Below are 16,453 nucleotides of genomic sequence, written 5' to 3'. Positions count from 1 at the left end.
GAAGTTTCCCAACGATCTAGTTGTGCCCCTCAACTTCAGGTCCATGGCCCAGGCAGGAAGGCATCAGTCCTGCCATTTTACAGACAGGTAGCTTGGCTTTCTTTGGTGATGAGGGTTTCTTGTCTTGAAAAATTAAGTTGATTTAAGCTCAAAGGCCCCCAAAAGACCCAGCTTAAGCTCTTTGTCCTCAAGCAAAGGGATAAAGGGTCTATGTGGAGGTGGGTGATGAAAACCCCTCCAGGAGACCCAGGCCAGTCCCAATGTGTTCTCTGCGACCCACCCCTGGTCTCACTGCACCACATTGACAATGTGGCAGCATTTCAAGAAATCTATTCCTGGGTTCAAGACATACCCCTTGGTGGAGTGAGCTGAGCCTGGAGTCGTGGTAGGTTGGCTCATGGTCCCTGGAGGAGGCAGTAGGGAGAGCACAATTTGCCACAGCTCCAGAGTGCTCAGAAAGCATCTCTGTCCCTCTTCCACCATCATGAGCACCAGAGGGCTTTGCTGAAACTCTGCCCCCAGTTGGGAAATGTGTGGGGCTTGGCAAAACATGAGACGCTTGTTCTCAGGCACTTCTTTTTGCTGCCTTGCATTCTGCACTGCCTGCTTATTTGGAGTGAAATGGAGTCCATATGTTTCAAGTTCCTTTGCTTAACTCTCTGCAGCGTGATTTTCTCTGAGATTGAAGTCTTAGAGTTTTTAATGTTTTGCCTTAGAAGGAGGGCACCACACATTTTGCCATGAGGACATAAACCTGAAACCTAAAGCATGTGTGTTTGGTGTGGAGCTCTGAGAGGCGTGTGGATGCAGGGTGGTAGAGATGGCTCTCCTGTCCTTTCAGTAAAGTTGTCCCTCCGGGGGGAAAGCACAAACCGTCTCCCTGTGCTGTGTGGAGTGTGACTGGGGCAGTGTTTTTCCTCTCATGGCCTTTGTAGGGTTCCCCTTAGGAATCAGCTGTGGCTGGTTAAGGGCTCAGAAAGGGGCTCTCTGCCTCTCCCTGAACCTTTGTTTTCTGTTTCCCTGGTAGAACCTTCTTATCTTCAGGTCAAAGAAATGTCATAGCCACATGCTTAGGGAGAGATGCAAGACTGTCCCTGCTTATTATTTCCCGTACTCAATGGAGAGAGAGGGCTTTTCTCTAAACAGCCCATTTCCGTGCCTTCTCTGGGGGTGACCACAAAGGCATTGTGCTAAGACTGATGAACATCATGAAGACACCAAAGACCTGTGGTATTTGCTGGAGAGCCAGGCTGAAAGCCCAGGCTAACAGACAGAGGCAATTTGGAGGGCAGATGTCCATCTGCTTTCTTCAGGAGAAACCCAGCACATATTCAGTGCCATCTGACATGCCCATGATTGTGGGGTGTGCCAACTGTATGTTCAGACAGTGCAAGTTCCCTTTACATTGCATGTGGTTTTAAGGGTGATTGGAATGCTGTGTGCCACACTAATGCACCCACACACACACATACACAGAGTCTGATGACCAGAAGTCTACACTTAGAGTTGTATCCCTTTAGCCTAAACCCTTGATTCTTTTTGCAGTGCTGAGAACCTTGGCATTTCAGGTTCTTGGCATTTTGATAGGGTGTATTTTGGTGGGAGAAAGCTGGGAAAATGAATCTGAGGATCTCGGAGATCCCAGAGTGGGCTTTGCAAAAGTCCCACCAAGAGAGAGGCAGAGTCAAGGGAAGACTGTCCAGAGTAGAGAGAAAACAAACTTCACTTTACCAATTTGTGAAGGGTCTGTTGGCTCTGCCTTTTTGGATTCCTTACTGGAAGTGTTATCTTACTTTTAACAATGTGTCGCAGGGGCTTCAGAAATTTATCTGACTATGATGGAGATGCCAGTACCTCAGAACCCGAGGAGATCTGTGCATGGGCTTCAGGATGTGGGCAGAGTTTTGTGTGTAAGAGTTCACACCTTTCACCAGGAATCATAAAGAGGTCCTGAGCAATTGGAGTGAGAAGATGTGGCAATGTCCCTGGAGCTTTGGAAGCTTACAAAGTTCAGGGTCAGTGGAGTTTCTACCAGCTCTGTGGGACACAGGAACTGGGACAGGACCATGAACGTGGGGACCTGCCACCCCACCCTAGACTTTGGAGGACCCTTTACCATCATTGTGAGAGCTGTTCTTCAAAGATCTTCCTGTCTCATTTGGGTTTTTCTAAAAACTACTTTTTTTTCTGATCATAAAATTAGAAACTTAGAAAACATGAAAAAATTTAGCGAAGAAAATAAAAATCAGTCATTATCTTATTAATCCGGGTTTGCCACTATAAGCATTTTGAAGTATTTCCTTCTAGGTGTTTTCTTTTTCTTTTGTCTTCTTAGAGAGAGAGTTGAGATCATAGAACGCCTATGAATAGAGCCCTTTTCATCTAACATTACATCACAATGATCGTGCTTGCCCTTGAAAAGTCTTTATGAGTATCATTTTCTATGGCTGTACAATATTCTATTGTATGGATGGACTATAGTTTATTTGCCCGTTCTTCCATTGTTGGGCATTTGTGTTGTTCCCAGATTTTCACTTTAATAAATAATGCAGTGAGAAGCATCTTTGGGCAAGAGGCTGTGCCTGCATTTTAGATTATTTCTTTATGATAGATTCCTAGAAGTCTCTTGACTTTTAGAGATGTTGTGTGTTAAGATGTTGCAGAGACCCGTCTGTAAAACATGGATGTTGTGAAAGGCTGAAGGCAGAGAGGCGGGGCCAGGTGACAGTGTTTGCTAGGTGCTGTGGACATGGGGAGACTTAAGAAATTGGAAGTTCCTTGAGGAACTTACTGTACAAGGTGGAACCACAACATACCTAAATAGCCTAAAGAAAGAGATATCTGTACCTCAGAGCCCTGGAGAATCCATGCATGAGTTTCAAGATGGAGTAGGGTTTTATGTGTATGTTCATATTGCATTTTTTCTGGAGCTTTCATCAAAATCTTTTCATCAACAGAGCTGCAAAGAATTAGCCATTCAATGATTGTTTGGGATGTTTGTACATGGGAGGTGAATTATCTTTCTCTACTTATTCTTTTCTCCTTTTATTATTTATTTTATAGTTTTTATAATACAAAAAAATAAAATATTTAAGTGCCATTAATATGACCAGTGGTATACACTAAGAAGATGGCAATCAGGGGTCCTGATTTGGGGACTTTGAGGTAGGGTGTAGGAAAGGCTAGGACTTATACCCAACAGGTGTGAGGCAGGTTTTGGCCATCTGTCACCCATCCCTGCAGTGACCTACCAATCCATTTACATATAAATCTGTTCCTGTCAGTATGAGCCAGTGTTATATGAGCCTAATACCTACAAGATCATATTGTCAGAACATTATGTCATGCAGGTGCATGGCACTTTTGGTGATACAAATGAAGGCTGCCTCATCCCTCTGCTAGAGCCTCAGTCCTCACCTGTTTGCTAAGAGTTACAAGAGCTATTTACTGTGCATTCACAGTCATCAGGAGGGCCAGCCCAGCTCTGCCCATTTGGAAAAGGCTGGGAGATACAGTTATTCTGTAGGCTCTGGGCCTTTCACTCAGGGCCAGAACTAAATGTGCACGTGGAAATTGACAGCCATCATCTGTATTTCTTTCCTACAGTCTGCACTGACCACTTCGTTGTTTGCCTAGCTCTTTCAATGGGAAAATGAGAGTGACATAGTGGGCTACGGCTGTGGCCAGGTGTCCCCCCTGGCAGGACTTCCACAGAACCCCATCTTAGATCAGCTTGTTGCAAGAATTTGTGGGTTTTGTCCATTGAGTGCCCATAGGACAAGTGGGATGGTGGTGTGTATCTCATCACCCACTTTGCTTGGGGTCTCTCTCTTGTCTGTGGCTGGGCTGGACCACAGAGGCCTGCCCCAGGCAGGAACACTCCTGACTCAGGAGCTGCCCAAGTCTTCACCTAGCATCCTCTTTATGTGGCTTGCTAACGACTCTGTATAATCTTTTTCTTTCTTTCTTTCTTTTTTTTTGAGTTCGAGTTGGCTGTTTCTCCAGGTCCAGCTGAGTTGTTTTTCTTCTTCCCTGACACTCTTGGCTCCTATGAAATAAATCCCTTTCTCATTCCTTGTCACTCTCCTTTCCTTTGATCCTTTGTTTTCTCTAGACCCAGAACCACTTAGTCTCCTAAGGGGCTCTGAGAGGCATTTTGTCTCCCTGTAATTTATACACCATTACAGTCATCACATGAGACTAATTCTTTTTGGCCTAAGCTCCACTGGCCAAAAGCAGCAAACCCCACCCTGAGGCAGATGGGGGTGGGGGAGGAACCAGGCACTGCCCACCCCTCGATGTAAGAAATATCTGCTCTTTATGGGAAGAGAAAAACATTAAACAATCACATCTGTGACCACTGCCAGCCCTAATCCAAAATGCAAAATAAACCAGTAAGATAACACTCAAAACACAATCCTGGGAGGTGAGGGGGAGATGGGGAGAGGCACCAAAAGCTTAGATCTTCAAAGGCTATCATTAAAAAATTCTTCCTCACACTTAGACTCGCCTTGGCTAACAGTTAAGCTTATGTATTCTGGTTCTGTCCAGATACAGACATTATTCTCTTCTCTATATATGATATTTTTAATAAGAATATTTTTAAAATAAAAATTATATTTTACATATAAAATAAAACAAAACATTTTATATATAAGATAATTTTAACAAAATATATTTTATATTACATGTAAAAAATTATATTGTATACTTTAATACAACGATTTTATATTTAAATAGTATAAAAGCAAAATCTATTTCTATATAAAAGCTATAGATTTATATAAATAAAATAACAAATGAAGCATTTTATACTATTCTGGCAAATATTTTTAAATATTCCTAAATACAGGCTACTTAAGTATATTAAAATAAACCTTGATATTTAAATGTATCAATAGTTCGATATTAAAATTAAGTAATTCCACTTAAATATTTAAAGCAATGTGGAAATATATAGAATGCTTAATTTCTGGATAAATAAGAGGTGTCATGAATGACTTTAAGAACCGCTCCAGGGATCTCCTCCCGCTCGGCGTGGCTCCCGCTCTGGGGGCCACAGCGCCCCCTGCAGGCCACACGCTGATCTGCTGTTTTCCTCCCGCCCGCAGGCATCGGCAAGAACGTCATCTGCGACCGCACGGCCACGCCTCTGGACGCCTTCCGCATGATGTCTGCCGCCCACTACTACCCCAAGCTCATGAGCATCATGGGGAACGTGCTGCGCTTCCTGCCGGCCTTCGTGCGCATGAAGCAGCTGATCGAAGAGGGTTACGTGGGCGAGCTGCTGGTGTGCGAGGTGCAGGTGCACGGCGGCAGCCTGCTGGGCAAGAAGTACAACTGGAGCTGTGATGACCTGATGGGTGGCGGCGGCCTGCACTCGGTGGGCACCTACATCATCGACCTGCTCACCTTCCTCACCGGCCAGAAGGCCGTCAAGGTGCACGGGCTGCTCAAGACCTTCGTCAAGCAGACGGACCACATCAAGGGCATCCGCCAGATCACCAGCGACGACTTCTGCACCTTCCAGATGGTGCTGGAGGCCGGGGTGTGCTGCACCGTCACTCTCAACTTCAACGTGCCCGGCGAGTTCAAGCAGGATGTGACCGTGGTAGGCTCGGCCGGGCGCCTGCTGGCCGTGGGCACCGACCTGTTTGGGCAGCGCAACAGCGCCCCGGAGCAGGAGCTGCTGCTGCAGGACGCCACGCCCGTGAGCAACTCCCTGCTGCCCGAGAAGGCCTTCAGCGACATCCCCTCGCCCTACCTGCGCGGCACCATCAAGATGATGCAGGCCGTGCGCCAGGCCTTCCAGGACCAGGACGACCGGCGCACGTGGGACGGGCGGCCCCTCACCATGGCCGCCACCTTTGACGACTGCCTGTACGCCCTGTGCGTGGTGGACACCATCAAGAGGTCCAGCCAGACGGGCGAGTGGCAGAACATCGCCGTCATGACTGAAGAGCCCGAGCTGAGCCCCGCCTACCTGATCAGCGAGGCCATGCGACGGAGCAGGATGTCCCTCTACTGTTAGCACGGACTGGGGACCTGGAGCACTTGGCACTTACTTGTGCATGGGGTCCGGAGAGGAGGAAGGGCCTAAGGGATAGGGGGGCCACGGGGACCATGGGGGCGGGGGAGGTGGAGAGCAGTGTGAGTACATGGCATTTGGGAAGGTGAACCCTGGCCCAGTGAGGGACCCCAAAGCAGACTGTTGTTGGGCTGGGCCCCTATCCTGGCAGTATTCAGGAGGGCCTGCTGGGTATTTGCATGGGAGAAAGGAGGTTTAGCTGCCTCTGCTGCCCTTATTGTGAGGAGCATGGAGGGGTTCCTTCCCTCTCGATCTCATCCACCCCAGCACCTGGCCTTCTTTGCAAGCCAAATGGTCCTGCAAGGTCAAGGCACTGTATCAGATGGCAAGCTCAGTGGCAGGGGAAGGCACGTCTTTATGTGTCTACAAAAGCCCATTAGCCTGGGGAGAGGTGGGATAGGGGTGGAGCCTGTGGGATGGGTGGGGGTGGGCTGGTGAGGAAGTTCAAATTCCAGAAAGCCACTTTTTATTCTGCTTAAAGTGTCTGGGGGGAAAAGTACTTAGTAGCAAAGTGCACAGCTCTGTTGATAGGTTGGTTTTTCTAATTGGTTCATCACCCTTCACCTGGTGGGCTAAGGGAGGGTCGGGAATAGCCAACAGAGCAGGGTTCCCTTAAGCCACAAGGAGAGAGCACATTCTGCATGGAAAAAGGTGAGGCAGAGCAGAAAATATCCCTTTGAACTTGTCAACAATTAAAAAACTGCAAGCAGCCACCTTGTAACTATTTCCAGTAAGGGTGGAATTGAGTGTAAGAGGGATTTGTTAGTGAAGTGTTGAGGTGGTCCTGCCATGTGGCTCTCTGCGCAGTGACAGAAAGCAGCAGGCAGTGTAGGTCTGACCACAAACTCACATGCTGCCCTCAAGGACTGGGGCAGCTGGGGGCCTCCGTGTCGCAGTGTGAATTCCCAAACGGAAGGTAAAGTGAGCCTAGCTCTGGAGCTGTTTTGAGCTCTCACACCCATCTCTCCTACCAAGCCGGGAAAGAGCTTTTTAGCAGATTCACCCAGCTTTGTGGATTTAAAAGAAAAAGCTTCAGTCCTACTCAGATAAAATCCTCTTTCCTTAAAAAAGAGTCATGGCTCTTTTCCTTAGCTTTGACTTTTGCTTTCAGGATTCTGACACCTGAAAAGAAACTGAATAGGCATTAAACGAAACAAAACAAAAGGAACATTATTTTCAGTGATTCTAAAATGGGGGTTTAGAGCCCTCTGAGAGGATACTTGGTGTTGAGATGGCTACTGTTGGAAAAAGCATATATTTTTTTTTCTTGGTTTCCTGTCTCTCTTGTCTTCTCACCTTCTACTTTCAGTACAGACTGTGAACTGCAGGCTCGGAGCTGGCAGTGCCAAAAGGGAATGGCGAGAGCCAGTTTCTCTCTCTCTCTCTCTCTTATGCACACATGCACACACGCTAACACGCACACACGCACACATGCACACACGCACACACACACGCTTTTGTAAATGCTTGCTATCACCAAATGTCACTAAATTATTTCTTAAATATTCAGATCTGGTCTTGAAAGACCAAGCCAAGTACAATTGGAAAACTTGGAATTATCCTTTTATCTCTTCTAAATCGATCACCCCACATAAGACCTTTGTCAAGGATGGATGTGGAGACTGTTCCTTGTAAGTCTGCAGAGCTTCTGTTCTCAGGCTCACAGAAGTCTAACAGGTGTCTTTGGTCTGCAACCGAGGTTTAGGCTTCTTTTCAGATAACCAGCAGTAGAACTAGAAGGAAATTTAAGGGGCCTAGAGTCCACCCCCCAGCCTATGAATAGGCAACATCAGAAAAGAAACAGTCCAATCAGTTGTGTTTCCCTTCTCCTCCCTAGGCCACCCGTAGGTGCAGCTGTGGCTGTGACAAACCCCAGGGCATACTGGCCGTTTTCTAGTACAGAGTAGCAAGTGTGGCCTGCCTGTAAAGTATCACCTCCCTTGCCAGAGCCTTCCTGATACCTGGCCCGGTCAGTCAGCCGAAACTCTCCGTGGTTCGTCATGGTCCCCGATCTGTCCACAGACTTCGGGGTCAGCTTACCAGCTTTCACAGCTCTCAGCTCAAAACTGGAGATTTGCTGGAATGGAAGCCTCCTGGTAATAGTTTGAGCAGAGGGCCATGTTGGGGACTGTTTGGTTCCCGTCCTCCTCATTTGCCCTCTGGAAAAGTAGTTTTTGTGGAAACTGAGCAGAAAGATTTTTTTTCCTAGCTAGCTGAAAAGGCTGTGATTAAGAATAAAGGGGAAAAAAGCTAGATGACTCTATGGGTCTCTTTTCTAAGTCACTTATAATCGAAATAGGAATATTCCTGGGGTTTCAATTTTATTTTTCTGTACTTAACCATCATACTTGGGAGACCTTTTCTCCCCAAAGGCCTCTGAGCTCTGTGATAAATATTGAGTGTCTAATACGAAAATCCTCATTTGAGGCTGGGGTCTATAGAAAGAATATATATTCTTTAAAAGAAGCATGAAAAAATACTTGAATAAATACACTCAAATTTCATGTTCTGAAGTGCATGTAGTAGGTAGATGAAGGAAAGAGAGGAAGAAAAGCCCTAGGTAGTTCATTTTTTTAATATAAAAATCCCAGCAAATATGTTTGAGATACTTTGTGCTCCATTTGCCCTTATCCTACATGTGTAAAGACTTGATTGGGAGCAGCGAAATGAAGCTGAAATCTCAAGCTTTCAACAACATTCTGCAGAGGGACTTTGTTTCAGCCCAGCACCTCTAAGTGCACCCTCTGGGGTCTGGGTACCATCTGCTTATAGTGAACTAGGACTAAGACCCAGCAATCACCCAGCCCCTTTCTGCTTTGTTGAATGTGTTTCTAGGGCCTGCTGTACTGGAGGCAGCACTTTAGAGTCTTCACATTTAGTCCCCCGTTGCCTGTTTTGTTCCCATCATTGTGTGGACACTGTTAGTTGCCTCTGCAAATGTCTTAAATTCCAGGTTCTGAGCTAGGGCGTAGGTCAGGCTTCTCACCTGGTATCCACAAGTGTTTGGGAGTGCCCTGGGCTTATTTGGAAAGTTTGGAGTCTGTGAGTCGTGTTCTAGAGAGAGTGTAACCACTATCAGCTTTTCTAAGACTTCTTGCTTCAGTGTGAGAATTGAATCATGGGGTACCTCAGATACACCTTATCCTACCTGGCAGCAGACACCACTGTGCCAGGTGTAACTGGACTCCCTAGGGGCAGTCTTGGCCAACTCTAAGACTGGTCGACTTCAAGATGTATCTGCTGCATGCAGAGTATTTTAAGTACACTATCTCATTTAATCCATAAAAACAACCTTATAGTATTGGGGATCATTACTCCCTTTTTACACATGGGCAAATGGAGGCTCTGAGAGGAAGAGTAACTAGCCCAAAGTCACACAACTATTAAGAAGAAGCAGAGTCACCAAATCCAAAATCTTCCCCCTCATCCACACTACTCTGCCATCCAAGAAGAAAGATCCAAGCCCCTGTGACAGCAGTTGTGACCTGCAGCTCCACTCACCTGCTGTACACACCCTCCTGTTGCGTAGGATGTGACATTTGGTGTTCTGCCAGAATGTTAGTTACAGAGCTGCAAATAGAAGTAGTCGATTTTTCTTCCCCTTCCAAAATGGAAATATCACCCAGCGGCTTTTCATGCTGACTTCCCAAGTTGATTTTGATTGTAGATGATGCAGCAAAGCTCAGAGTTGGGGATTTTCAAAACATGTTAGCTGACTGTTATTGACAGCCTTGGATTTTGCTCTTTGTGGGTCTGAGTATAACATAGGAAAGTGTCTTTTCTCAGGGAGTGGGGATTCTAAAGTTCATTTGTTTGTGACTCAGATGTTAGCTGTGCATCCATACCTTCACTCTCTCTTACTCTCTTCATCTTTTCTTGTAGCTGCAGCTATTGAATTTGACTTGTGATCCTAAACTGAGTTTCTGATCTGATCTCTTTTATTATGGTGGTTATGGGGGGATAATCAGCTTTGCTAATGATACTCTGGGGATAAAGTAAATCTAGTTGCATCTGAAGGGACTTCCAAGTCCAATAGATTCAGTCCCTTCATTTTACACCCCAGAGAGGGTAAGTGATGGCTAAGGTCACCCACTTCTTTAGTGGTAGAGCCAGGATGAGAAGCCCAGTTTTCTGACCCTACGTCTCACCCTGCCTCACACAGCACCTTCAGAGCTCTCAGGTGAGAGAAGAGGCTCAGAGAGGTGAGATGACTTGTCTGAGGTCCTGAGGCTAGTGGTGGAGAAGTTGGAATTAGAACTCAGACCTGCATTGGACTGTATGCCCTGAGCAGTTGCAGGTAAATCAGTTTTGTTTTTGTAATAAACTCAGTCTTGAATGTACTCAGAAAACTAGCTGTTTAAAATTTTCCACTGTGACTGTAACGTAAATAATGATCTCTAATCTGTATTTTATTTGGCAGGGACGGGGGACATAAATTCAGACGTTCACCTTTGGGATTTCCCAAGGCTGTTCTACTTACACTGCCCCCACCCCACCCCACTCCTAGATACAAATCTAGGCCCTGACTAGGTTAGGACTCCCGCTCCATCTACTGCCTACTTTCTTTGGCATTTAAAGCCCTGGAGTTTACAGAGCAGAGGCCATGACATTGGGGAGCGTGTTAAAAAAAATCTATCGGAACCCCACATTTCAGTTCCCTTTTGAGGAGAGAGAGGATGTCGGTGACAGAAACTGTTCATCTGCAGCATGATTTCAGTCTATGCCAGCAGCGGGCACGTCTGCCCCGCCTGCCCTACCCTAGGCACAGGAGCCTGCAGATGGGGTGTGCTCCGAGTTTCAGGGGACAGCCCAGTCCCACTGGGGCTTCCAGGACTTCTCACAAGAGGAGTTAAGACCTCCTGAGCTTCTTGAAGTGGTGATGGGTTCAGTGGTCCCACTGGACGCCGGAGGTGAAGCCAGTCCCGTATCTGAGAGATCACATCAGGAGTGGAAGGCAGTGGCCTCCTGTCCTTTTTCTCCCGTACGCAGTGGTCTCTTTGCTAGGGCCCTCAAGAGGGCCACCGAAGCGTCTGGATCTCATTCAGGCTCCTAAAGTGTTGCGCTACTGAATACCCTCGAATCTGTTGCACTCTTGTCTGTTTACACCAGCAGCGAGTAGAGTAATATAAAGACCACGTGGTATGCAATGGCTTGATACTTAGTGTGGCAATCAAAAGCTTGCCTGGGCAGGTGGAGGCAGGGACTACAAAATACCTGTGCAGTCACGATGTCACCGTCTCTCCTTCCCCATCCAGGTCTCTGCCGGCTTCTACAGCCACCACAAGGGCTAAGTGGTTGAATGAGTCCCCGTTGGTGTCTCCTTATAAACACGAGGACTTATTTGTGATTCTGAGTCTAATCCCAGGTTAAGAAACAAAAGCTCATGACCCAACCCATTCCTTTCCTTCCCTCCTTCTCTTTCAGGCATCCAAATGGATTTAGTATTCTGCCCTGTGCCTTGCCCAGGGGAGGGAGAAGTTTCTAGTAATTACGGCTTCCTGTTTGCTGTCTGGTGCTTTACAGTACTTCATTTGTGTGTGTGTGTGTGTGTGTGTGTGTGTGTGGTTTTTTTTTTTTTTAAACCAAAACCACATTTGTTTGGTTGTCATTGTTGAGTATATATTTATTCTGTCTGACAAACATGAGTATATATATGTATAAAACCAGACTTACATATGTCAAGGCATGTATACTAGATATTTTAAAGAGTTATTTATCAAGGGAAAAAGATGTGTGCTATAAAGTAAACAGAGTCTATATTTTATATATAATGTAGATAGCAAAAAATAGCTTATAAATTATAGGAGGTTTTGGTTTTCTTTTTTATTATTAAAGCAAAAGCAAAAACAAAAACAGGACAATAAATACAACTGTTCTTAGTGTTTCAAAGGCCAAACTACTGTGGGAGTTGGGAGGTGGCCTTCCCTGCCGGGCTCTGCAGCACTTCTGTGTCTGCTGTTCCAGGCTCCAGAGCCCATGCCCATATCATCTCTGTGCGGTCAGCATCACTCAGCCAGCTCACGTGGGCCGCTCCAAACGCGGCTTCCAGCTGTCCTCCACAGTCTGCACTGGTGGGATAAAAGAATGAAAGTGGCAAATAAAGATTTAAAAGAAGATATGAGTCCAGCTCTTTTCTTGTTTTCTAGACCCGGGTGTTCATGATCTAGACCCCAGACCAGTTTGTCTGATTTGAAGCATGAGTAGGTGCAGCCAAGGTAGAGGGTATCGGGGGAGGCCGTTCACGTGTCAGCACACGTGGAACTGAACAGTGGACATCAACTGACCTGCTTTTTACTGAGCATCACTGAATATGAGAACTGGAGGAACTTTACAGCCATCTGGTTCAAACCTTTACTTTGGAAATGTGGAAATGGAAGGGAGATAAACTACCTGAGGCCACTTGATATGTGTGCGTGTGAGTGTGTACATGCGCGAGTGTACCTGCGTGTGCATGTGTCAAAAGCTAGGGCAGACAACAGGATGACAGTGTAGCTTTTAGATTGTGGGAGCAAATTTTAGAATTCTGTATTATTTTAATACTTCACATCAAGCTCCGAAAGATACTTTTAACCGGTTCACTTGACTATTTATTTATTTATTTATTTATTATTATTTTTTAAAGATGACCGGTAAGGGGATCTCAACCCTTGGCTTGGTGTTGTCAGCACCACGCTCAGCCAGTGAGCCGACCGGCCATCCCTATATAGGATCCAAACCCGTGGCCTTGGTGTTATCAGCACCGCACTCTTCCGAGTGAGCCACGGGCCAGCCCTCACTTGACTATTTAAAAGAGCATCTTTGCTTACTTCTTAGCAGTGTTTAAGGACAACAATCTTGGACTGCGCTCAGCCTAATTTCAAATTTGCATGACATGGGGTCTCTTGTGGAGGGGCTGGCCTTTCCTTCCCACCCTCTGCTGAGTCTTAGAGAGTTTTTAGCACTTACATGTGTGTTTCTCCTGGTTCATGTTCTCCCTTCACTTAAACAGTTAAAAATTAGAACTAATCCTACAAAACCTGAAATCCTGTTCACTCCTTTATCGCAGGTTCTGATATTAATGCATTCAGAATGCAGTCCATCCATTAAGATAATAGAAATGTAGCAAACCCTTGCACCCACATAGATTATTACTGTGCACACATAACATTTTCATACCTATGATTCTATAGTAAATGTAAGAGCAATTCTAAATAAGGAAGTAAGGGAGAGTGCTTTGTCAAAGCAGAAAGTGCCATCCATCCAAATATAAAGAGTTGTGATCAGATCCAGTCCTAAGTTTCTCCCAGCAAAGTGATCTGGAACCAACACTCCATGGAAGACTGTATACATTTTCAATCTAGGTAGGCTAGTTGTTCCTTCACAGTTTTTGGATTATCTTTGTGATGTTGGTTTCTCTCAAATTAGGCTCATTTCTTATTTCGTAAGCCAAGGATTATCCTGCCTCCTACTAAATCACAGGATATGATCAGCGCTGCTTTCATAGTCTCTGAACTGTTGCTTAGAAAGAACAGACAATTACATAGCAAGTCATTCAGGCAGGCTGTCCTTTGCTGGTCAGATGAAATCTGTGTGTCCTCTCATGTCTGTCTGCCCACCCCACCCCCAGATACACAAAACCATTTCCCAGCTTCATTTTCTTTTCCTTTTATCTTGTGCATTTTTAGCACATGTTGTCCTTTGGGTGATTCAATCTGAAAAAAGATTGCTACAACTATTATGAGAATGGATGACATGTATACAAAATATAAAGAAATCAGTGTAGAAATGAAAACAAGACTAACTTCACCTCATTCTAAGTAGTAGGCTCCCACATTATTGACTCATGTTAACCTTAATCTTGCCTAAGCAGATATTCCTAGGCTTTATGCCCCCAGCCCCTACCTGCAGTTGGCAGTAGCAGTGGCCCCTGTTGGAATGTTGTCCAAGAAGTCTAGATGACAGAAATGAAAAAGATTTATCACTTCATAGAGTTTGCGTCAAGTCACAACCAGATGGAAATGTTACTTGAGCCAAGACTGCTACAAAAAGCTGATGCAAGTTGAAACCATTCAAAATCCTTTGCCTTGTTCATTCAAGTTCAGGCTTCCTTTTGATTCCTATCTCTGAGTCTACATCTGCTTGGCAAATTGCTGAGAGATGATTTGAGCTTAGACTGTTCCTGTAGCATGACTGTGGTCCAACCACAGCTCTGCAAGATGAACTCCACCGTATCTAAACTGGTTGTTGGACTTCCTCTAAAATGTCATCCCACTTAGAGCAACACTTTTCTCTTCTAATTGTATACAGATTCTGATCACCTTGGATCTAACCAAACTCCCTTCAGCCAAGAGTGAAAACGAAGAGCTAAATAACTTTTAGGAAACCTTCTTGGGCAATTATGGATTAACTCACTTCTTGGTCATTGATGGGGCTCAATTCTAGAATAACAATCTGCAATGTTCATGTCTCTGACCCATTCATCACTGGCTATCAGTGCCTTGGGAAGGAGGAACTCTCAGAAGGCAGCGATGTACAGACCATATGCACGAAGCCCACAGGTTCAGGCTGAGTCTTGAACTCTCCCAAGTCACTAACTCCCTTTTAGATAGAAGTAAAGGGTCTAAATCAGGTCTAAGTCAGACAAAGACTGTCTGAGGCTCCCTTGGGAATGGTGAATCTCTCCAGCCTCCTCAGGAACAAAGACCAAACAGGCACAGTAGCTAGTGAGACGCCAGGGCAGGGAGCAAGGCCAGGCCCCCGCCTCCTTTCTAGGCTTTCCGAGGCTGCTCGTCTGGGGTGTGGTAGCTAACAGATGAGCTGACTCTTCACTGTGCCAGGCTAAGGGATCTGGACTTCACATTTAGGTTTCTGCCATGAAGCAAAAGACAGAGCTAGCTTGTGAAGAGCAGCTGTGTGTGAATCTGGCTGTGACATGCTAAAACTACCTATCACTGGAGAAGCAGGAGGAAGGGAAGTGGGGGCAGAGAAGAGAGAGGAAGGAGCTGGCAGTAACAGGACAGCAAGGGGAGGAGAGGACAGGAGCAAAAGTGGCAGTGTATGCCAAGGGTAAAAATAGATGAAGGGGAAGAGAGATGAAAGGCCAGAGATACGGAAGGTTGCAAAGATGAGTAAGTGGTGCATGAGACGTCTGAAACATGCTTGCTCTGTGGCTGCCAGGCCTCGCTCTGAGAACAGCTTGTGTGAGGAGAGGATGGCAGATGAGAAGGAATGAGCGAGGAATTCTTACAGGAACTTCACAAAGTCTGGCTGATTCGCTTCTAGGGCTGCGCAAAGGTATCAAACCATCGGCATTTGCTGGGAGCTTTTCAGTGCCAGCCACTGTGTTAAATGAGCACCGTCCCTAAGACTTCAAGTGCACCTTGGATCTCCTCTTCCTTTCTTGTTGCTTTACCTATTTGCAAATCTCAAAACCTGAAGTCTTCAAGGATTCAACGTCTGCCAATTTCACCCTGTCCATTGGGCCCCTCCTGGGCCCCTTGGACACACCGTCTCTGCAAGAATCTGCCATTTAGTTGTTCTTTGCACACAAAGGGCCTCTCGTCCCTCCTCAGCTTTCAGAAAACCTGCCTGCTAGGCTGTCACTCCATTCTGCTTTCTCCTCCTGCAGCAGAGCATTTCCAGAGAAAACTCTCAGGTGAGCAGGCCTGACCAGCAGAAGTAGACATTCATCATCTCCATCTAGTCCGTGGATCAGTCCTCAGGTCCGTTCTGGATCTTCTCTCGTTAGGTTGCCTGTGACATCTGGGCTTCTCCCTTACTTGCTTACAATGACCTCATCCATTTAAACTGAGGCCATCTGAAGAAAGCCTTCTGCCTGTTTTCCTGGTCACCCAATGTATTGACCTGCTTCCTCGTCCTTGCGTGGGGAAGCCAAGGCAGAGGCGTTGTTCCCAGTCTGCTCTTATTCCCACCCCGTCCAGTGTCCTCTTTCCTTCGTCCTTCAGTTAGGCCAGTGGTTGCCGACCTGGAGTATGAATTCAGGCAGGTCTCTGAACTTAGATGGGAAAAAAGTACATCTTGATTTTCAATAACTCTGAGTGAAATTTAACATTCCTTTCAATTATGACAACAAATCACAATTGTATTAGCAGCATGTGTGACTTCATCACCTACAGCAGTTACGTATATTTTCAGATCTCATCATTGGTTTTGCAGATATCTTGAAAGAGCATTTACACTCAGCACTTCTCTGAAATTATGGAAATTGCTAGACCACAACCAGATCTTGTTATTTAATACTTTAATTAAAAGCCCATCCACTGCTCTATCAATAATTTTAAAATTGGGGGGTAACTATATGTCAATATAATTTGTTACTTTGTTATCATATGTATATTATTTTTCACATTTAAAAACCTTACAGGA

At 45.7% G+C, this 16,453-nt stretch overlaps 1 protein-coding gene across 1 annotated transcript in view; it reads left to right on the top strand.

The window, feature by feature from the left end:
- Positions 1-12,310, top strand: part of GFOD1 (Gfo/Idh/MocA-like oxidoreductase domain containing 1) — a 103,671-nt gene extending 91,361 nt beyond the window's left edge. The window contains exon 2 of the mRNA XM_063096319.1: positions 5,112-12,310. Coding sequence (XP_062952389.1) covers positions 5,112-6,031 — 920 coding nt within the window. The 3' untranslated portion in view covers positions 6,032-12,310. The remainder of the gene's footprint in view (positions 1-5,111) is intronic.
- The last annotated feature ends 4,143 nt before the right edge of the window (positions 12,311-16,453 follow it).

Source organism: Cynocephalus volans, chromosome 5 (genome assembly GCF_027409185.1).
Source record: "Cynocephalus volans isolate mCynVol1 chromosome 5, mCynVol1.pri, whole genome shotgun sequence".
NCBI classification, from domain to species: Eukaryota; Metazoa; Chordata; class Mammalia; order Dermoptera; family Cynocephalidae; genus Cynocephalus; species Cynocephalus volans.
This window is presented reverse-complemented; position numbering and strand designations above follow the sequence as displayed.